This window comes from Elephas maximus, chromosome 15 (assembly GCF_024166365.1).
Source record: "Elephas maximus indicus isolate mEleMax1 chromosome 15, mEleMax1 primary haplotype, whole genome shotgun sequence".
NCBI lineage: Eukaryota > Metazoa > Chordata > Mammalia > Proboscidea > Elephantidae > Elephas > Elephas maximus.
Window position 1 is genome coordinate 13,492,527 of NC_064833.1, and position 23,398 is coordinate 13,515,924.

Sequence of the window (23,398 nt, forward strand, 5' to 3'; positions counted from 1 at the left end):
CTTTACTTTGTGGATGCCTGGTGGCACCGTGGTTTAAGAGTTTGGCTGCTAACCAAAAGGTTGGCAGTTTGAATCCACCAGCTGCTCCTTGGAAACCCTTTGGGGGGACGGGGGGCGGTCCTACTCTGTCATATAGGGTTATTGTGAGTCGGAATCGACTCTACAGCAGTGGGTTGGTTTTACTTTGTGAAGCTGTTGATACAGGGAGGGGTACAGTATAGACGTGCGTCAGAAATTTGAAACATTTAAATTCAATTAAGTTCTTAACATGCTTTTATGTAGTTTTGATTTTTGAGTTGAATAAACCTGTTATGTATTCTAAATAAATATATAAAAAGTTAATAAACTATACTGCAAAATAGAAGTCATATTGGAGGCTTGTAAGCTAAATTTAGGCCTGAGGTGTGATTTGTTTGGCCCACATAGGTTTTAAAAATTCCTAGTAAAAGTCTCCAGCCTCTTTGGAAAAATCAGTATCTTAGGTAACAGTTGGTCTGCATTTCAGTTGGCTGTGTCTGTCTCATCATGAATGCTAACAACAGTCCCCGCCACTGCCTATTATATCTTGCTCTCTTTATTGCATTATATTACCTACTTGGTCATTTGTGTTTGCAACCTCTACTTTAAGGTTGAAATTGACATCCTGAAGTGTTCCATTTTTGAAAAAATGCCTGTATTTCAAAATAGTAAGAGAATTGCCAGTTATCCTGTAGACTGTGGTGTACGGACTGTTAGATGTAACGTTAAAATCAACAGTGGTTGGCATAGAAGTGCTTGTATAAATTATACTTTTCTTAATAGAAATAAGAATTGTAGTTTATTCTTTCAGTTCTTCTGTCAACCCAAATCTTATAATCTTGTTTATCTTGACTGCTACCTACTTAGAGTTTTTCTTACACTGCTAGTTCCTAGCTCCACTTGAAGTTAAATTGCCTTTGATGGTGCTCAGGTTCCATTCAAGCTCACCCTGGTCTCTCAGTATTACCAGTGTAAAAAGAATAATTGTAAAATAAGAAACAAGTTGGGCTTCAAGATTTCTTGTATTTAAACCATTGGAATTAATCGAGGTAGTGGTGTGTTGTCTCGTCAAGAGTGCTGTGCTTCATTCAGCAGAGGGATATAGTAACCAAGGTAGTAGCATACAGCTACTGATTTTCATTCTGTCGCTTGGGAGCCTTGAACCTTCATAATCTGAGTATGGCCAGTCACCTGGTAAATGTTCCCAGTTTCCTTGCTGACAGGTGAGAGCTGCTTGCATATGATAAAAGACTAACTTAATGTTTGTTGAATGAATGAGTGAAGGGTTAATTGGTGAATCAAATATGTGCTGATGTAGCGTAATGGATTGCTTTTATATGGCCTTTCTTGCCATGATCTTGTAACTGCCACCAAGTGATTGGGTGAAACTATACAAATAAGGTGCTTGTGACCCACCAAGGGGATTGGACAGCTTGCTTATAATGCAGATAAGGTGCATGGCACCCTTGTGTGGGACCATGCCAATAAGGTGTATGGAACCCTAATGAGGGGATTGGTCAGCTTTGCCATTCTGCTAGGCTTAAGATGAGCCATCCCAGAAGCAGAAAGGGGGAACCTCACTACTACCAGGAAAGAAGAGCTAGGAGGGAAGCGTGTCCCTTGGACCTAGGATCCCTGCACGAGAAGAACCTCCTAGACCCAGGAGAGAGAGAAAGCTCTGACACCAGAGGGGGCAAAAGACAACAAGCAGCAGCGGCAGAGAGATGGCAGCAGCAGAACCAAGAGATGGGTGTGGTGGGCTTCCTGGCCCATACAGCGAGAAAAATGAGCACCTTCAGGCAAGAGGCTTGCTGGCAGAGTGGGGTGTCTTCTGGGCACTTGTGGGCAGAGCTAGGCTTGCTGATCCACAGAGCTAGAGAGCTGAGTGCCTTGGGCTGAGGCTTATTAGTGGAGTGGATTGCCTCTGGGCACATACCTGACAGAGCTAATGAGCTTTGTAACACTTGTCCAAAGCAGGGCAGAGGACGGGCTGAGGGCCACAGAGAGAAAGGCCTGCCTGCAGGCACCGCTGAAAGAGGCTGTCCTGATCAAAGAACTGTATCTTGAGTCGTTTCTGATCCTGAGTTGTATCCTGTTACTTCCCTAATAAACTCCATAATCATGAATATTTGTCTGTAAGTTCTGTGTGGCCATTGCAATGAATTACCGAAGCCAATAGAAGAGTGCCATGGGAGGGACAGCTGGTGTCAGAAGTGGTAAAAAGGTTAGAGAAAGGGGATATGTCTGACTCCCGGCTCATAGAAATCAGCCTTGGGCTGTTGATCTTGATTCTCCATCCCCCTTGTAAAGTTAGAGGTCAGACATCCCCACTATGCCACCATTTTTACAGCTGGGTATTAGGAAAAGCCATAGTAAGAATTTTAGGCACTGGAAACATGTAGGCCTATGATTGAATCCTGGAGTTTGCCGCTTACTTCTTGCATGGTTTTGATCACATCGCTTAACTTCTGAGTTTCAGTATCCTATCTGGACCACCAGTGTATAAACGTTTCTACTTTGTATCCACAAAAAAACCAAACCCAGTGCTGTCGAGTCAATTCCAACTCACAGCGACCCTACAGGACAGAGTAGAACTGCCCCATAGAGTTTCCAAGGCCTGCCTAGGGGATTCGAACTGCTGGCCCTTTGGTTAGCAGCCTAGCACTTAACCACTACACCAGCAGGGTTTCCTACTTCAGAAAAGAGACCCTAATTCCTTGCCATTTTGCATATGTGTAGTGGGTCAGACAGGGATCTCCTGACTAATTTGGAGGATGCTGAGCTTTGCTGACCGGTTTAGGCTTGCTAGCCAGGGAAACATCCTGCACTTGCTTATTGGAGCCTGAGGCCTTGGAGTCTTCCCTGCTTGGCCAACTATCAGAGGGAAAGTTGGGATCATACAGCAGACAGGCTGCTTTGTCTCTCCCCTCCTGGCCCAGGGGCTTATTATAGGGACCGCTTTCAGGATTGTAACGAGTGAGTCCTTCAAGCATGTTGACTTCTTTTGACTGAGCTAAGTTTATCAAAATCTGTTCAAAAGGTCCGAGAAAGTGCTCATCATAATTGTCTTCATGTCCCTTGGCTGTAAGTAACACCAGTCCTGAATCCCAAAATGGAATTTTTTCTTTTCTTACTGGGTAACCCTTAATAGGTCTCTTATGTCTATTAAACCAGAGAATATCTGTGGTTACTGCCATTCCCCACCCACCTCCCCCCTACAGTACACAGGGGCTAGAGCTTATGGTCACTGATACTTTTGGGGCAGAGGGAAAGATAGCAGGTTCTAGTCACAGGAGACTCAAATCAGGGTTTAGGGATATATACAGATCAGGATCAACTCACGAGACAAGCTAGGGCTTATTTCAATACTGCCAGAGTGTATTGCTGTGTATCAGACCACTCTAAAACATAGTGACTTAAAGCAACAATTTTATTATTTCTTACTGTTTTCTGCATTGACGTGGCTCAGCCTTTTGATTTCATCTGCTCCGTGTGATAATGGTTGGGACAGTAGTCATGCAGGGGCTTGGTTGGGCTGGAACATTCAAGATGACTCATGTTCCACGGGTAGCACTTGATGCAAACTGTTGGCTGGGAACCCAGCTGTGGCTGTCATCAGTCAGAGCCCCCTCTTGTGGTCTCTCAGTGGCCTAGACTTCTCATGGCATGGGCGCTGAGTTTTAAGAGAAAGTGTCCCAAAGCAGTTGGCCCAGGAGAAGAAAGTGGAAGCTGCCAGTCCTTTGAAAGGCTGGACTTGGAACTAGCACAATGTTCTCACTTCTGCCACATTGTATTGGTCAAGCCCATTGAGTCACTGGCCATACCAACTCAGCCAAATACTCTGACTCCACCCCTGCTTACAGAAGGCTGGGTAACATGCTGCTTTATTTGAGAGAGAGTTTATTATGGTGGAGAGAATAGAGCTTTAGAGTCAGAAACAACCTGGCACTTACTAGCTATCACCTTGGGCTCTGACCTCTGAAACTCAGTTTATCAATCTGTGAAATGGAGTTAATGCCCATATCACAGTTGTTAGTGAAAGCTGAATTGGAGACCATGTTAAGTGTGCAGTACTGACGTTGATGAGTGCTTCATAAATAGTAGAGCTAGTACTTTTTTAAGTTAAGGGTTGATGATCTGACATTAATTTATCATCAACATTTATTTTTTATTGATCCGGTATTAATGTTGGATCATCTTTCAACACTGTAAGCTTTTGTTTTCTCTGAATAGAATCTAGCATTGTTTTCTGAGCCTGTAATCTGTAACTGAATTAGTTTGATTTCTGATTTTTATAAAATGAAATATCAGTATTTCTGGTTTCTAACACAGTTATTAGTCTGGCATTCCAAAAGTAGCACTTATTTCAAAGGACCTGTTTTGAATATTTATATTACAATGCTAAGGTACCAAGGTCTGAGATAGGAAGCTTATTATTAACCAAATATTTTGTTCTCTTTAACAGTTTGTGCTTTATAAAGAAATGGCATATTAAGAGTCTGAGAAGTTAGTAATTTGATCATAGCCATGTGCAGATTTGACAGTGTGGACACAGTGTCATTGTAGAAGTTACTCAGTTGTAGATAACAGTTGGTATTTCATAAAATATGCAGAAATTGCATATTCTGAGAATGATGAAAGTAATTAGAAAACTTACCTCTGGTCCTGGTATTTAATTTAAACTTACATTCTCCATTATTTTCAACTTGAGTGTACAGAATTATAAATTTGAATTACTTTGTTTTTTATTTTATTAAATAGTATTCAGATTGCTGCCATGTAATACGTTAACAATGGCAGAATTTTAAACTTCTTTGTTTTGATTGTCATATATGTTGTATATTTAGGTAACCTGGATTTTAAAGTGACCTTACTTTTATGGGAATTAAGATCACAACATTCATGGAATATTTACTTCTTAATAAACAAATATTAGAGAAACAAACAACATTTTTATCTGATTTTCATCATTTATTTTCTTTAGAAGCAGCATTACGAGGTCTTCTAGGAGCCTTGACAAGCACCCCGTATTCTCCCACCCAGCACCTAGAGCGAGAGCAGGCTCTTGCTAAACAGTTTGCAGAAATTCTTCATTTCACACTCCGGTTTGATGAACTCAAGGTAGATTTTCTGATGATCCTCAGATTGCTAAGGAAGTCACGAGTCTTTAAATGAACACCAGGAAGAAAAGCCTGGAGACCTCGTTAAAATGTGTTTAAGTGATTTCTGCTGGACCTTAGCAGAAATAGAAAACTGGATTTTGAAATCATGGCAGGTCTTTTGGTATATGTTATATGGCAAATAGTAAATCACCCAATATTCAGTCTTCATTGAAGTTCATTGTGAAAATTGTCTCTGAAACAATATTGACATTTTTTAAAATTGTTTTCTGCTCATCCTGTTTTTTTTTTTTTTAAAACTTCTTCCCATAAAAATGTTGTTAAAATATATTTTTCTTTAGGCTAGAAATTCCTATTGTTAGAAGTAGTGAGTGTAATGGAATAAGCAATAAATTTGCTATCAGGAGACCTGAGTTCAAGGTTAGGGCTCTCTCAGTAATCGATGACGAGACCATGGTTAGGTCGTCTGACTTTCCAGGGCCTCAGTTACCTCATCTGGAAGGTGGAAGGGTTGGATCCCTAATTCCAGCGTTTTATGTTTGTGTCTCTGACAGCTGTGGCTCCTTTTTTATTAATACTCTGTACAAATGATTTGCATACAGGATTGTAGTCCTTTTGAGGATTGTCCTGCTGACGAAATAGATGTTTTATTATAATAATCTAAAACAAGTACTTATACATTCCTTGTTTTTATTTGGTAATCTTTTTTGGGTAAATAATCTTTTTATTGTATTACCTGAAATTATTGAAATGAAAAGGAGAGTATGCTGATCACAACTGAGAAAGAGCCTGCATAGTTTTACATATTCAGCGTGGACTAAGCACAGCGTTGGAGCATTTGAGTGCGAAATGCCGTCTTGGATGATGACACCAGTTCAATTCTTACACAGGCGTTACAAGTTAGGGAGTGTTGTAGGACTAGTGAAAACGGTTTAATAGATCTTTCACTTAACTTTTACATTAACATTTAGTGTTTAATGCCCTTTTCTCTCATAAATGTCTTCTTTAGATGACAAACCCTGCCATCCAGAATGACTTCAGCTATTACAGAAGAACATTGAGTCGTATGAGGATTAACAATGTTCCAGTAAGTTGCAGCCTTGGATCAGGGGTGGAAAGAACCACCCAGCTCTTAAGTTTTTCGTTTTTCTTGTATTCCATCCATCATTTGCTCATTCATTCAGTTAGTAATTAGGAGCAACCATAGCTGGTTAGGAGGAGAGAACAGAATTGCAGCAAATCCTGTGGTGTGTACGTATTTTCTTGTGGTTCTCTTAAACCCCTCATAACTCCATCAATAAAGTTGCTTTTTTGTATACATAACATTGATACTTAAAAAATTTCTCTATGTATTGTCATTTTAATTTTATGAAAACTTTGTGCATTTGTAGTTATGGGTTTTTTTGTCCCCATATTCTCAGAGTGGACGAATCCTAGAGGGGATTCGTCTGTCTGGGATAATACCCTATCTTTTCTTTCTGGGATAGGAGAAATACTAATGTTGATAGAAGAGGAGAGAGAAGTCATGTACTTTCAGCATATGGGTACCTTATGTAGCTGTTGGAGAAAGTGGCTTCTATGCCTGTTGCTTGGCCAGCATCTCTTCTGGTTTCTTTAGGCCTCTTAACCTCTTGACTTCCTCCTCTTGAGCTGTTTAGCACACCTTTTTTACCTCCAAAGAGTTAAGTACCATTAAGTAAAATCTTAAATATAAAGAAAATATCTTTTTTCTAGGTATTTTGAGGACCTATGTTGTGCTAATTGGTGTGAAAAATAGGGAAAATTTCACGATCAACCCTAGCCTCCAAGTAGATAGCAGTTATTAGAAAAATGTAGTAACCACATATGGAATTGATAAGTGGCATAAAAGGTTAAAAAATGTACAAAGGAGGCCACTCATTTTTTTTCTTTGTTCAATAAATAGTTTACGAAGTAGTTGCTCTGAGTCAGGCTCTCGGTTGGGAAAGATTTCTCTTCCATGAAGCGTCTGTTATTTGCATCGTTTTGGTTTTGCGTATACCACTTCCTGACCTTACCCATCGATACCCACCTGTAAAATAAAAGCAAAACACGCGGTCCTCCTGTACGATTGCCTGCCTCGCATCACTCAAGGCCAAAGACATTAAAGTCGTCTTTGTACCGCCTTTCACCCTCTGTGATGACAGGTACATCTAGTCGTTTGTCAAGTGAGTTATCTCTCATATCTCGTCCCCTTCTCCTTTTTCATCTCCTGCTTCTGTCCCAGTTGAGAGCCTCATTTGCACTCCGGTTTTGACAGTCATTCTGCAGCAGCGTAACTCGTTTTCTGACCAGTCTTTTTTCTTTTTGGTACACTTTGCCTGCCATCAGCGGTTAACTTAGAGAGCTGACTTAATTGTCATTCCATTCCCCTATCTCTCTAAATGGCTTTCCATTATATATGGAAGAAAAATATAAACTTAGGCTAGCATTCAAGGCACTCTGCAATCTGATCCCAACCTTCCTTTTCAATTTTATCCTTCATAATTTGCTACCCCTTATTACACTGCACTCTACTGAGTGATTTGAAAACATAAAACATTCTTCCCCCTCTCCCATGGGTTTGGAATACCTCGTTTACCGTCTGACTTAATCTTTCTCTCCTGTCTTTTTCTGTCGGTCTCAAGCCAAAAAAACCAAACCAGTTGCCATCGACTGGATTCCAACTCAGAGCGTCCCAATAGGACAGAGTAGAACTGCCCCATAGGGTTTCCAAGGAGCTGCTGGTGGATTTGGTTACCTTTTGGTTAGCAGCTGAGCTCTTAACCATGGTGCCACCGGGGCTCCTCTGCAAGTCCCGGTTGGCATTTGACTGTGGATGCTGTGTGGATACTTGTGTGTTCATACTGGAGGAGAGCCTATGATGTCATAACCGTCTTTTTATCCACAGCATTTAGACCTGTGCCTTGTATATAGCAGAAGGTTCTTCAGATTTTTGTTGAACCGTTTAATAATAATCTTTTTAAAAATTCCTTATTTTTGATATTCTTTATTTTTAAAGATTAAGCATTGGAGCCCTGGTGGTGCAGTGGTCAGGCACTCGGCTGCTAATCTAAAGGTTGACAGTTTGAACCCACCAGCCGCCACACGGGGGAGAAAGATGTGACAATTTGCTTCTGTAAAGATTACAACCTTGGAAGCACTATGGGGCAGTTTTACTGTGTCCTATAGGGTTGCTGTGCATCAGAATTGACTGATCGGTAATGGGTTTGGGGGTTTTTTTTTTTTTTTTGGTATTTGAATATTATGCACACATGAGGTTTTAAAAGTATAATTTGTTAAAGGTATTTAGTAGTTTAGTTTAACCAAGTGTTCATGAAACAGGCACCGTGCCTCCACCCTTTGAGAGGTTAAGTGTATTTACTATCTTATGCACTGATATCGACTGCTCTTTCTTTCTACACAGGCAGAAGGAGAAAATGAAGTAAATAATGAATTGGCAAATCGAATGTCTTTGTTTTATGCCGAAGCAACCCCAATGCTGAAAACCTTAAGCGATGCCACGACGAAATTTGTATCAGAGGTAAGTGTTGCACAAGGAGGTTATTCTTTGTGCTGTTAACTGTCCTGGCTGCCTGAGGAGGTGCTTTTTTTCTAGGTGAAAGTACTCTTTGACGGTAGAGCTTGTATGAAATAACGTTTATTGATCTACGTAATTTTCCTCTTGGAACTTTTGTCATGTAAAATCTTCTACCTTTTTTTTGGTGGGTGGTGGGGGGCCTCACATTCAGAAGACTGGCTTATTTTGAACCTGTACTACTAAATCTGATGATGTCAAGAAGTTCCATGACTTTAAATACCTTCCCTAAGCTGATGGACTCTCAGCTGTTAATGTTGAGCCTCAGTCCCTTCCCCAAAGCCCACGTGTGCACGTACACCACCTGTTTGCAGTCTTCCTTTGGACATATAGTTGACACCTCAACGATATCACGGCCAAACCAAACTCCTAATTTTTCTCTTCCAAGCCTTTTCTTCTGTCCAGTCTTTCCCATCCCAATTAATGCTACCACTGCGCAAGCAAAAAACTTAGGGGTTGTCATCCCGATTCCTTCCTTTATCTCAGTCCCTAACATCACCTCCATCAGACAGTCTCATTGGCTCTCCCTCCAGAGTGTGTCCTGAATCTGAAAACTGAGCCCCTCTTTTGCTGCCTCTCCTATTCAGACCACCACCCTTTCCCCTGGATTACTGGGTACTGTTCCAGTATTCATCTCTCCTCCACTCTTGCCCCACTTTCTCCATAGAGCAGCTGAGTGATCGTCTTAAAACATAATTCATTCATTCTCTCCTGTGCTTCCCAGTACTCTTAGGATAAAGTCCAGATACGTTATAGCCTACATGGCCTACAAAGTTCTACATCCCTTGATCCGTCTGCATGGTTGTGGTTGTTCTCCACACAGCTGGAAGGCAATGCCTCTTGGGAGAGCAGGGTCTTGGCTATCTTGCTCATAGCTGTATCTTCAAACCTTAGAGCAGTGCCGAGAATCTAGTGATTTTTTTAGAAACTAGGAGTAGGAACCAGGTTTTAAAGTTGCTAATTTTTGATATTATGCTGGGTTTTAAATTGTACTTGAATACTAATGGTTATGTTTGCTTTTTTTGTTCTCTGTACACTTTTACAGAATAAAAATTTACCAATAGAAAATACGACAGATTGTTTAAGTACCATGGCTAGCGTGTGCAGAGTCATGCTTGAAACACCGTGAGTATTAGCAGATCGTTTTCACTCTAACAATAATACTGAGATGATTGGTATTTTATAACATGTCCAAATAGGAACATGTCATGTTTGGAAGGTAGAAACGAAGCATATCCCAAGTATGGAATGTTAATACATAAACAAGATTAAAACAGGCGGCTTAATGTAACTTCTGGTTACGTTTAAAGTACACTTGGTTTTCAGGTGCCTCAGACCAGTCAGACTAACTTGGACTCTTCAGAATTGGGAGCCCCCCCTTTTTTTTTTGGTGGGGGTGAGGGGAAGTAAGAGAAGAACCTTAAAGCTCCTTCTCTTCTACTTCTCGTAAACACTCTCCTTTTCAGTAAGGAACTTCACTTTTTTGCTAGATGGCTAGAGTTATTCAAATTATTTCCTTTCTCTTTCGACATTAGTTCTCAGTTTTTTTTTCCAGCACAGGCCTAAATTCTCTTCTGGGTTTCTCCTCCCTCTAAAGCCATTTATGATGTATCCCACAATGTTTTCTGGCTGGATTCACATCAGCAGGCAGAAAGAAGTCTTCTGGATCATTGAATAATATATGGTTTTACTAGATAATTTGTTTTTGGGCTTTTTATTTTCCAAAGCACTACTTTACATACACCATCTTATCAGAAAAGTTACAAAGTGGGAGGGCAACTAGCTTCCTCCTCGTCCTCATTTTAGGGGAGTGAGGTCCCAGGAAATGAAAGGACTTACTCACAGTGGTCGACTCCATCCGTGTCTGGATGTCTCCATCCTGATTCTGGACTCTTCTTGCTGTGCCATGCTGCCTTCCATAGAGACAAAATCTCTGTTTCCATTTTTCTCAAGGAAAGAAGAGTATGAGTTATAGTAAAATTCAAATCTAGTAGTACAATAATGTAGGATCCTGGTGGTGCAATGAGTAAGTGCTCAGCTGCTGACCAAAAGGTTGGTGGTTCAAACCCACCCAGTGGCTCCACAGGAGAAAAGACCTGGTGATCTGCTCCCATAAAGATTTGGGGGAAAAAAGTTGCCATCAAGTGGATCCTGACTCGTAGTGACCCTATGGGACAGGGTAGAATTGCTCTGTAGGGTTTCCAAAGCTGTAAATCTTTACAGAAGCAGACTGCCCCATTTTTCTCCCATGGAGTGTCTGGAGGGTTCCAGTCACCAACCTTTCATTTAGGAGCTGAGCGCTTAACCAATCCACCTCCAGTGCTCCTTCCCATAAAGATTACAGCCTAGAAAAACCCTATAGGGCAGTTGGATATGAGTCGAAAATCAACTCAGCGGCACCTAGCAACAATACAGTAATCTGTTCAGATCAAGTTAAGTTCTAAATAGCAAGCATTTATTAAGTTTGTGGCTATTTTCATATTAGTGGTAACAGCCTTTTTGTAGGCATCTATCCCCAGACTTTTACTTAAGAGCTACTTCTGTTTTCTCTGGAAACCCTGGTTGCATAGTGGTTAAGTGCTACAGCTGCTAACCAAAAGGTGGGCAGTTCGAATCAGCCAGGTGCTCCTTGGAAACTCTATGGGGCAGTTCTGCTCTGTCCTGTATAGTCGCTATGAGTCGGAGTCGACTTGACAGCAGTGGGTGGGTTTGTTTCCTCTGAAATCGTCTGATCTCTGTCAAGCAGAAGGGGTAATGTACTAAGGTGGGTATAAATAGAGACCAGAGTATGTGTGTGATAACTGCCCCACTGTCTTCTTGTCTCTCTGGGATCTCGTGGAGAAGGGGGTTTAGTGTTAACATCCCTTTTAGAGATCACGGCCTCAGCATCAGCTCTCATGAATTGTATCAACTCATGAAGTGAGTTTTGTGATGTGTCTCATTCTCTCATATCTTTCCTACCCTCCAGGGAATACAGAAGCAGATTTACAAATGAAGAGACAGTGTCCTTCTGCTTGAGGGTAATGGTGGGCGTCATAATACTCTATGACCATGTACATCCAGTGGGAGCATTTGCCAAAACTTCAAAAATCGACGTGAGTGACATTGTTTAAATAATTCCAGAAGGTTTTCCTGAAATGGAAAACATGGATTTTTTTTTTTTTTTAATTTAATTTTATTTTAAAGAGCTAGGAGACTGCTTTGTCACAGAGCTCAGATTCATGGTTTGTGATAATGGTGGCCTCTGCCCTCCTCTGTTTTTCTTATAGCCCATGTACAGGCAGCTTAGGAGGCTTGAAGGATAACTGTATTGTCTTTAGAGTGTTTTGTAGGGAAGCCTTGTATTCATGAATGGCTCTTCTGTACTTTTGGCGATATAAATAGATAATGAGACATACAGAAATGTGTGTGTGTGTCATTTAATGTCTTTGATCAAAGGTCATCTCAAGTAAAAAGTTAATTTCTAAATGTATGTGAAAAATCATGAGGTGTGCTTCAGTGGAAAAGTTGAAGACTTTACATGCCTCTCCTAGTCCCCCCGCTTATCATCATAATTTGTGGCTGTGCTCTAGACTTCTCCTTTCCTTGTCTCTCTAAAAGTATAAGAAATAAAGTAGTTTTCTAGCTTCTCTATTTTGTAATTTCTCTCCTTATATCCAGTTCATCAGCATTCTAACCAGTCTTTTGTGAGAATAGTCCTGTGTTCTCCCTTTCACAGCTAGTTCAGGCCCTTCGCAATTTGAATCTAGATGACTGATTACTAGCCAGTCTTCCTGCCTTCATTCACGTCATCATGTATAAGGAGAAGTTAGCTAACATTTACTGAGTGGTTTTTGTGTCCTGGGGATTTTATACTTGTTCTCCTGTTTAACTCTGAAAATACTCCTCAGAGGTAGGTGGTGGTATTGCAAATGGAGAAACTAAAATTTAGGGAAATTAACTAATATAATTGCTAGCGAATGGTGCAGTGGCTGTGGTTTCCAAAGCCTGTGTTATCTCTACTATGCTGTACTTTTTCACAGTGGCCAGTTTTATCTTCCTTAAATACCGTCTTCATTGAATTGTTCCCTTTTTAAATAGCCTGTAGCATGTCACTGGTATCTGGACCACTGGTTCCAAATGAGTCATCCTGCTTTCAGGGAAGCCCTCTCTCAGCTCCCCCTGTGCCAGTCATTTCAGCCTGCAGAATTCCTGTGTCTCCTCTGCATTCGCTATTTTATTAGTTTTGTCATGGGGTTCTTTTCCCTGAAAAATTCCTTGTTCTTCCCAACTCATGTCTCTTCCATCCTTTAAAACTCTGTTTAAAAGCTACCTTTACTGGGATGCCTTCCCTCAGCAAACCCTCCGTTTGTCATTAGTGTGGGTAGCACTTCAGTTTTAACTGATTTAAGTTGCGGTTGTTGTTTTTTGATTGTTCTTTAAACTTAACAGTCATGAGATCTCTTTTTTTTTTTCTTACTACTGTGCACAGTGGTTCTCAAAAAGTTTGACAAACTGAGAATAAAACACTTAGGTAGATTTTTTATCTGGTCTAAGAATAATTATTTTGACATTCCTAGTACGTAATCCCTCATGAGTTTCATAGTTGTAGCCCTAGTTTGTTTTCATTATTACCATTTTGAAAATGAATGTCGTGTGAAGAAACATTTTACTTTTTTTTCCTTCTCCTTAGATGAAAGGTTGTATCAAAGTTCTTAAGGACCAACCTCCAAATAGTGTAGAAGGTCTTCTGAATGCTCTCAGGTATGTATATGTACATGTTTATATGTGTACGGATAGGAAAGTGTATATGGAAAGAAAATGCTTTGTTTATGTATACCAGAAACCAAACCCACTGCTGTCTAGTCGATTCTGACTCACAGCGACCTTACAGGACAGAGCAGAGCTGCCCCGTAGGGTTTCCACGGAGCGCCTGGTGAATTCAAACTGCCGATCTTTTGGTTAGCAGCTGAACTCTTCACCACTGCACCACTGGGGTTCCTGGTTTATGTGTACGTAGAGAAAATCCTCCAAAACGTGAACAGTGCCAAAGATGTGAATTCCATGTTCAGGTTAGAAATGTAAAGATTTTATTTTGCTTATTGGTAATCTTGCTTTTAAATATTTCTTGTAATATTTTTATAATGAGGGTTGTGTTTGTGTCTGTACACATAAATGGGAATACCAGCTTCATTTCTTTGCTGAAGATTTTGGCTTTTGCTTTTTACCCTTCTTGAAGCAGTGCTGCTTATTGTTTGATTTTTTTTTTTTTAATTAATGAAAGGAACACATGATAAATGTAAATAGTATTCCAAAAACAGAAAATTTAAAGAGAAAGAAAGCATGTAATCTTACCGTTTGGAGATAAGCAGCTGTTTAACACTTTGGTATACATTCTTCCAGAGTGTTTTCCTCACACATGTAGACACAGCTCTGTGTGATTGTTACCCTTCTACAGTATAGTATCATATTACACAAACTGTTCTATAACAGCTCTTTCCCCCCATTCACAAGTACAGACCTGTATTATTTTTGTGTATTTCCTATGAAAATGAAGCAGTCAGTTATTATTTGATGTCTTTTTTCTACTTAGACTTAATAGAAGTGCCTAAGAATGCCGGTGTATTTTTTAGTGGAAATGTCAGCAGTTTATAAACTCGTTACCACAGAAATTTAATTGGTAATATAATTTCCCTGACATAAAAGATGTTTTGCCTATTACTTGATTATTTGGAGTTTAAACACAAAAATTACATGAACACAGGCATATTCATACAGCGATGTTCGGAGGTAACAGCATTTGCTCTTTGACTGTTGTGCATTGTGGTTCAGATGAATAGTATGTCGGGATGTTTTCAGTGAAGTGATTTCCACTGCACTATCCTGTCCTCCACGTGTTACGTGAGCCAGATGGATTGTTACTCTTGAATACTTCGTTACACCTGGTATGTCATAAAGCAAAATGCAGGAAGTGTCACTTCAGTGGGAGGAACCATTAAATGACTTTGTTAAGATTGTGAGAAGTGCTGTAGAGACAGCGACTGCCTGAATAAAGGAGGTCTTCTACATGAACATCAGGAAAATAAGGAACGTAATCTAAACAACTGAAAATCCTATTCAGACTGTGCAGCCAAAGCCTAGTTTTGGGGAAGTTTTTACACTTGAGGTTTTACAAAGCAAGCTTGGTTGGTTTTGCCAGGATGTATGCTCTTGTGAGTCTTTCCTACCTAGTTCCTTTGTGAACACTCCTGTGTCCCAGTCAGCCTGACTTTTCTCCCAAGCCCTTTTCTTTCTCGTTGGTGAGACTCTCCGAAGCCAGCAAATAACTGGAAATCCTTTTTAAATATTAAGAGGTAATTGAGGTTTGGGAGATTTTAGTATTATTTCTTTCCCTTGAAGGGCCTATGCCTAAAGAATTAATTTAAAATCTCAGAGTTTACTTTTATGATTCAGAGTTTAAGGAAGGATGTCTTAGTCATCTAGTGCTGCTGTAACAGAAATACCACAAGTGGATGACTTTAACAAAGAGAAAGTTATTCTCTCACTGTCTAGTAAGCTATATGTCCAGATTCAGGGTGTCAGCTCCAGGGAAAGGCTTTCTCTCTGTGTCGGCTCTGGGGGAAGATCCTTGTCGTCAGTCTTCGCTTGGTCTGGGAGCATCTCAGTGCAGGAACCTCAGGTCCAAAGGACGCACTCTGCTCCCAGTGCTGCTTTCTTGGTGGTACGAGGTCCCCATGTCTCTCTGCTCGCTTCTCTCTTTTTAAGACACTGTCTAATCTTGTAGACCTCATCAGTATAACTGCCACTAATCCATCTTATTATATCACAGTGATAGGATTTACAACACACAGGGAAGTCTCATCAGATGATAAAATGGTAGCCAATCATGGAATCATACAAGGGAGTCATGACCTAGCCAAGCTGACAGGTATTTTGGGGGACACAATTCAGCCCATGACACAGGGCTTCAAATCAGTTCTTCCCTGTTCAGTCATGGCTGAGGAAGCAAAACTGCAGCAGACCCAAATTTTTAAAATTTGGGCGAACCGGAACGATAACTGGAATGGGAAAAACTATGGGTCAGAGCTCTGCTAGAAACATAGTCTCCCTCTTAGGAAACAATGGCGGCATACTTGCTGCTTAGCAACCAAATCTCTTGCCCCGTCAGAAACAGTGCTGTGCTGCTCAAAGATGGTAGCCGACCACGCCGCTTGGAATGGGTGTCACTTTCCACGTTCCTGCCAATAATCCGTTTCAAGCATCAGGCTTCCGAAAGGGCTCACTGCTCCTATTCCGAGTCTCCCATTCCAGGGTTTTGACCCATAATTTTTTCCTGTTTGGTTATCATTCCAGATCACCCAAATTTTAAAATTTGAGTCTTCCGGTTTTGCCTCGTCAAGCATGACCAAACTGATTTGAACCAGTTCAAAGCCCTGGTATAAGGATAATGCAGTCACTTTTTCTCTAGAACGAGGTCAAGGGAGGGCAGTGGCGGTGAGTGAAAGATGGAGTTGAAGTCTCCCACACAGTAATGTTTGTGGTGGAGGGAAAGGGGAAGAAAGATCCGTAGAGGCAAGAGCCACGTGTATCCCTGTAAATGTACAATGCCGTTTCATCTACATGACTTCATTAGTCCTTACCACAGCTCTGTGAGGTGGGTGGTGATACGGCGTCTTGATAGCGTCTCCATTTTACCTTAGGCTCTTGAGAGACTAAAGATTATACAGCTAGTACATCTCGGGATTTATTTCCCATATACTCTGTGCTAGTCCATTGAATCTTAGTTGTACTGTTATTGAAACTTCTGTATGCTCCATCACCTGGATGGTTATGGAAAATGCAGACTCCCAAGTCCCCGCCCCCAGAGAGCCTCTCTGTGAAGTGTGGGAGGGACCTCAGGCAGCTTCATTTTAAATGAATGCCGTAGGTGATGCTGATGTTGCTGGTGCTTTGAGAAATGGCGCTTAAATCAGCCCAGCTCTAAATACGCTTCACTCAGAGCAGATGAGACAGTAAGAGAGCAAGTCGTAATCTCCAAAAGTACTAGGCCAGTGTTTTTATTTATACCTCTACAAAACGGAACAAGTATCCTTTACAGAATCATTGTTTTTTTTTAGCGAATAGCTAATTTGTTCAGAGATGCACACTTTATTTTCCTCAGAAGCAGTAATTAGTGACCAAAAGATTTAAAATGAAGGTATAATTTATATATACAAATTACTCTGGTGTCTGTTAAATAATATGAGGACAGTTTGGAAGTAACTTCTAAGTAACACTGAGGAGAGTGTATCACTGAAGAGAGTATATCAGATACTTACTAAGCACACATTTGTCTCTTTACTGCTCCAGAAATTTGTTTAAGTACTTTCTTGAATTTTTTAATTTGAAATGAACCTAAAAGAAATTGAGTTTAAATTTCTTCAACACAGGAATTCCGTCTGTGTATGTACCTTGCTTAAAGTAATATATTCTTTAAAGATTATATGTGAAATTCTCATAAACCAAATTAACCAACCCAGTATTAAGCTCTATCAGAATTATCTCCAAAATATATCCCACATTCAGGCAATGGACACCTGTCTCCATTGCCACTGCCTGGTCCAAGCCTTTGTCATCTCCCACGTGGACCTCTGTGAATGCCCGCTGATGGGTTCCTCTGCTGCTCCTTCTGCACCCACGGTTCTCCCTCAACACCAGAGTAATTTTTTTCAAAACATGAATCATCACTGTCCTGCATAAAACCCTCCACTGGCCTCCATTGCGCTTGGAATAACTCCTTCCGGTGGTCTCCGGGTGTCCACATGCCTTGGTCTTTGGCTTCTTGCCAGCCTCATCTGGTTGTACTTTCCTCCCTGCTTCTGGGCTTTACCCACAGTAGCCTTCTATAATGTTATGTTTTTCCCTTTGCCAGATTGTAAACTCCTAGAACGGTGCCCGACACATAGCAGGATTCCAGTAGATATTTAATAATTATATATTATTGGATTTCTGCTATTCAGAGGAATCCCATGATGAATCTTCTCACAAAATAATAATCATTAAGTGATTATTTTTGTGATTCTTCATTTGGATTTGCATGCTTATAGCAAAACACACCTGCCTAGAAATAAGGCACTTAGAGAACGGGAATATTTAGGGACGCAGCAGTTACAGCTGTAGTAGTTGAGCTGTCCTGAGTGCAAGGTAGAACACGAGTTGGCAGACTTTTCTTGTAAAGGGTCAGTAGTAAGGAAGTATATATGGTCTCTGTCAAAGCTCCTCAGCTCTGCCTTTGTAGTAAGAAAGGAACCATGGACAATACATAAATGAATCAGCGTGGATGTGTTTCAGTAAAACTGGATCAACACTGAAATTGGAATTTCATGTAACTTCCATGTTAATTATTTTGATTTTTTTCTTTCCAAACATCTAAAAAATCTAACAATCATTCTTAGCTCCCAGGCCATATAAAAGCAAATGGTGAGCCACGTTTGGTCCATGGGCTGGGATGGAACAATTATTTTCAATGGAGTGAGAAGTTACAGCTGATTGTTTATGTTTAGAATTTAACCATATCATTTCAACAAGGTAGTTCTAACTCAGATAAATTTGAAGTCTCGTTTTTTCCTAACGGAAAATATTTGTTTTTAATAACTTTAAATGACCATTGGGTGTTCTTTTTCAAAGGTGGTGGGGAGGATACGCCCACAAACCCGGAGCAGGGTTAAAGCTGGGAAGAAACGTGTAATTGTGAGCGAGAAGATTTGCCTGGGCAACTACTCCTAAGAACCCAGTGCAGATGCTTTCTTAAATCTTTAAATTGATCATTTTTTTACCTCTAGGTACACAACAAAACATTTGAATGATGAGACTACCTCCAAGCAAATTAAATCCATGCTGCAATAACAGTTCTGGGATAAGCACCTGCTATGGAAAGAAGAAGACAGTATTCTGCAATGGCTGGGAATGCACAGTTTTTTAGTGATTGCAATTACTATCTCATTTATTCTTGCTTTTTATTTCTTTCCTCTGTTCCTCTTCCCTCTTTTTTAATCATGTTCTTGTTCTTAAGACTTCTTTTCTGTGCCAAAATCAGTAAAGTTATACTCTGAAAGGATAGTGTCCTTTCAAACAGGCCATCTAAGGCAGCTAATTATGCATTGCATTGGGGTCTCTACTGAGAAAAATTCTGTGACTTGAACTAAATATTTTTAAATGTGGATTTTTTTTGAAAACTAATATTTAATATTGCTTCTCCTGCATGGCAAAACTGCCTATTCTGCTATTTAAAAACCCTCAACGACTTTATTTTCTACTGCCGCTTTTTTCATGTTCAGCCAAAATGAAAATGTTTAAATTAACTGTGTTGTACAAAATGGTACCCAACACAAACTTTTTTTAAATTAGTAAGACTTTTGTTTAAAGTTTTAAGTTTGCATTTTGACTTTTTTTGTAAGGATGTATGTTGTGTGTTTAACCTTTATTAACTAACGTTAAGAACTGTGATGTGTGCGTAGAATATTACGTATGCATGTTCATGTTTAAAGAACGGCTGTTGATGATAAAATAAAAATCAGCTTTCATTTTTCTAAGTGTGGTTTGGTTTACTCATGTCTTGATTTTAGGCTTCTAAAATTTTTTCCTCACGTATGTTTTTATGGAATGCGTATACACATATACCATATTTTTATGCAAATAACACAGGTCTTCTACATTTGTTTGCCAACCGTGCCCTCCCCCTGCCAGTATTTTTGTACGTGTGCTATGCTTATTTTTTTTACAGCAACATGTAGAAGTAAATTGGCATCGCAGTGCTTACAAAAATATCCCGTGGCGGGAGGGTGCAGTGGGCTGGCAAACATGTAGTTTTCTTTCCTTTTAAGGGGAGAGCTGGGTCTTTCCGTAGTATTTTTCTTCATTGTCTATGTACATGATTTTAATTACCTTAAAAGTCTTGCTAAGTACAAGAAGGCTGGTGATCTTGTCATTAACTTGAATTTATTCTTGATTTACTGTTGTGTGTATATAGTAACAGGAAAACCACACTTACCTCACTCTCAGCTTCCAGGAGTGAGAGGGTAGCAACGTAAAGACAAATGCACTGCTGAGTGTGGAGGGAAGAGCAGCCCTTGATCCTGGAGGAGTGAGGTAAGAGGGACTTCTGAGGAGAAAATCGAAGGCTACGATCTCACTGGTGGCAGAAAATGAACACATTTGTCATCAAATCTGAATCTCATGGCTGAAGAAGCTGCTTAAAGGTTGTCTAGTCCAGCCATGCTGGTGGTTCCTGGAGAATACCACTGAGGTATAACCTGTTGCTGCTGAGTGGAGTTCAACTCCCAGTGATCCTACAGTACAGTGTAGAACTTCCCTGTAGGGTTTCTAAAGCTGTAATCTTTACAGAGGCAGACTTCCACATCTTTCTCCCGTGGAACAGCTGGTGGGTTCAAGCCACCGACCTTTTCACTTAGCAGCTGAGTGCTCAACCACTGTGCCACCGGGCTCCTTATCTGAGGTAAAATAAAATGAAAATGGTTAACTATGGAAGAGACTTCCAGCAAAACCTAGTCAAAGGATGCCAGTTCACGGCACATACAGTCCTTTATGATCAGATCCCTGCTGACTGTGGTCTGTACTTATGCGGCTGTCCTACCTCACACCCTGTTCTCCAGCCAGGCTCAACTGTTTGCTGTTCAGATTGTTCCCTCTGGTGCCACATTCTCTTGACTCTGGTCAGGCTGGTCCATGGGCCTGACTCCCCCTTCCTTCCCCATGTTCATCTGACAAACATGAACTCATCTTTCAGGGATCAGCTTCTGGATAACATTGGTCACATCTTTCTAGGCTCCCTTTAAGAGCATTGTGAGGTGAATAGTGGCCCCACAGAAGGAAGGAGCTGGTCTTTACTGAGGAGTCCCTGTATGCAAGCATGCTATTCAGGTGGCCAAGACAAATACATTATTACCTGTCTTTACTAATGAGGAAACAGGTTCAAAGAGGTGAAGAAGCTTTGCCTGAAGTAACAGCTACTGATAGAACTTGGATCAGTCCGTATCTGTGGGTTTCAGAGCCTTTGCTCTGTGTTAGCATTATTCTTCTCCATCTTGGATGGTGATGGAAGTCTGACTTCTAGAGCTGGTTTAATTTTAGTTGGTATATTATTGGTCCAAATTATGATCATCTCTAATTTCAGCGAGAATTTTCAAGACAGTTAAAATTTAAAAATGTTATGGCACAACATTTTTTAACATGTTTCCCAGACCACAAGAGAGGGTCCTTCAGTTGTACCAGGTGTCCAGTCCCTCGTGTTGTGGACTGAATTGTGTCCCCAAAATGTGTGTTGTAAATCCTAACCCATGTACCAGTGCATGTCATCCCATTTGGGAACAGGGTTTTCTTTGTTAACGAGGTCAGGTCAGCGGTGGAGGGTGTCTTACACCTAACAACTTTTGAGGTATAAAGAGCATATTAGGCTCAGGAACAAGCAAGCACAAATGGCGGAAGGTAGATGATGCCACGTGGAGATCGCTCAGGAGTGCTGTGGAGCCACACTGAGAGCGGACTGGTGAATTTGAACTGCCGACCTTTTGGTTAGCGGCCACAGGTCTTAACCACTGCGCCATCAGGGCTCCAAACCATCCTTTAAGGCGTGCAAGTAGATAATAAATTCCTTTTAACTTACTTGTGGCTGTTAAACTGTATTTCTTGATTTAAACTCCGGGATTAGAACATGACGGTCTCTGAGCCCATAAGAGCAGTGTGCTAAAAGAGGATTCATTTGATGGCCTGGACAGCTTTGGCAGTGGCCAGGGGAACAAATAGCTATGTTCTTGCTTTCCCACAAGGGGGAGCCACTGTCTGCACTCGCCAGTCAGACAAAACTCCAAGGACACTTAAATTTGGTTGAAAGTACGACGTGATGTGATTTCCAGGATAGGACTTTCCAGAGATTGATGTAAGGCCTACAAAGACCCCCGTGCCAAAAACCTCACTTCTCATGTTAGAGAATATTTAATGACATGCACACAATATACAATGAAAACTGTGAGAGTCAGAATGCAACAGGACTGCCTTGTTTTTCCAAGTCTCGCCACAGGTTTTCTGCCTTTTACAGGATGCAGTCTTACCACTTTTCCATCGCTCGTTTTAGTGGAAAATATTTTAGTGTTCCTTCTCTGACAGGTTTCCACCATCTGCAGGTTACAGCTTTTGCAGGTTTTACTGTATTAAATTTTTAAAAGCAAGTTTGTGTGCCATGTTAACACATTTTTCTGCAAGGAAATTTATATGTTCGTATAGAAAAATAAAACTAAAAGGATAAACACCAAGGTGTCAATCATGGTTATCTTTGGGGAGTGAGATTATGGTGATTAAAATATTCGCCATGTTTCTGGAAAAAAAATTTTTTTTGTTTTAGATGAGCATTAGTTGTAAAATCTTTTGTATCATTGGAATGGAAACCCTGGTGGCATAGTGGTTAAGTGCTACGGCTGCTAACCAAGAGGTTGGCAGTTCAGATCTGCCAGGCGCTTCTTGGAAACTCTATGGGGCAGCTCTACTCTGTCCTATAGGGTCGCTATGAGTTGGAATCAACTCAACAGCAGTGGGTTTGGTTTAGTTGGTATCATTGGAAAAGGACTCTGGTGGTCAGAGTGGACAGAGTCAGGTGAACTGTCTGCCTTATAAGCAGTGTCTAACGAAGCGTATAATGTCCCTGCTAGGAAGATCACTGAGCATCAAGCTGGAGTCTGGCAGCCTGAACCTGGTCCTGGCCCACTGGTATAACACGTTCTTGGGACACAGGACTACTGGCCAAGGCCCCAGCAGAGGGCTGCATCTGGGAACCCATGAAGCCCACTGCCTCGGGGGTTTCCATGTACTCTGGCTCTTCCCTGCTCCCTGTCCGTGCCCCTGCAGACACTTGCGCACTTCTCACATACACAGCCGTCCTGGGCAATGTGTGCTGTACCAGAAAAACATTTATTATGGAAGAAATCCAGCTGCTGTCCTAGAGAGATGCTGGGAAGTGACTCAGTGAACTTCAACAACTAATTATGCAAGGAGTCCTGATCCAGAGCCAAGGGCCCAGCTTCTGGTCCGGTGCTGTAAACTCATCCTGGCCCTTGCACCCCCGTCTGTGTGGCCCGTAGAATCACTGAATGGTGCAGTTGGGTGAGAACTGAGCAGTTTGATCCATCTGTGCCATTTTACAGATGGAAAAACTGAGGAAAAATTAAGGAGAGACTGTCTGAGTCCTTTGTTAACGTGAGAAAGTTTCTGCAGCTTCCTTCAGAAATGGGGTAATGTCAACACCGCGCAGTAAAAGCTGACTGTCCTAAGTATTTTATAACAACTTCTGAAATCTTTGCTATAACCTTCCTAACTAGGGATTATTCTTCTTCTGATTTATGGGAATAATTTAACAGGAAAGCGAGCACTGAGAGGGAAGTGGCTTGCCCAAAGCTACCCGGCTGTGAGGGGTGAATGGACCCCTGGTTGGTCTGGAGCCAGCCTCCACTGCCTCTCCAGGAAGAACCCTGCTCCAGGGTGCCGCCCTATAGGACCCACCCCTGGCCCTGGATGGGCAGGTCTCGTGCCTGGGGACCAGTTTTGAGGACAGGAGAAACAGTGCGTGAGCCAGTCCCTGGGGAGGCTGACATCCTTGGGGGCCACTGGAGGATCGGCTGCCGCCTCATCTTCCCTCGAC

At 41.2% G+C, this 23,398-nt stretch overlaps 1 protein-coding gene across 9 annotated transcripts in view; it reads left to right on the plus strand.

The window, feature by feature from the left end:
- CYRIB (CYFIP related Rac1 interactor B) overlaps nt 1-19,283 on the plus strand; it is a 181,148-nt gene extending 161,865 nt beyond the window's left edge. For all 9 annotated transcript variants that reach the window (XM_049853750.1, XM_049853756.1, XM_049853753.1 and 6 more), the window contains 7 exons: nt 5,003-5,139; nt 6,148-6,225; nt 8,563-8,679; nt 9,779-9,858; nt 11,702-11,828; nt 13,406-13,476; nt 18,534-19,283. In XM_049853750.1, coding sequence (XP_049709707.1) covers nt 5,003-5,139; nt 6,148-6,225; nt 8,563-8,679; nt 9,779-9,858; nt 11,702-11,828; nt 13,406-13,476; nt 18,534-18,597 — 674 coding nt within the window. In that variant the 3' untranslated portion in view covers nt 18,598-19,283. The remainder of the gene's footprint in view (nt 1-5,002; nt 5,140-6,147; nt 6,226-8,562; nt 8,680-9,778; nt 9,859-11,701; nt 11,829-13,405; nt 13,477-18,533) is intronic.
- The last annotated feature ends 4,115 nt before the right edge of the window (nt 19,284-23,398 follow it).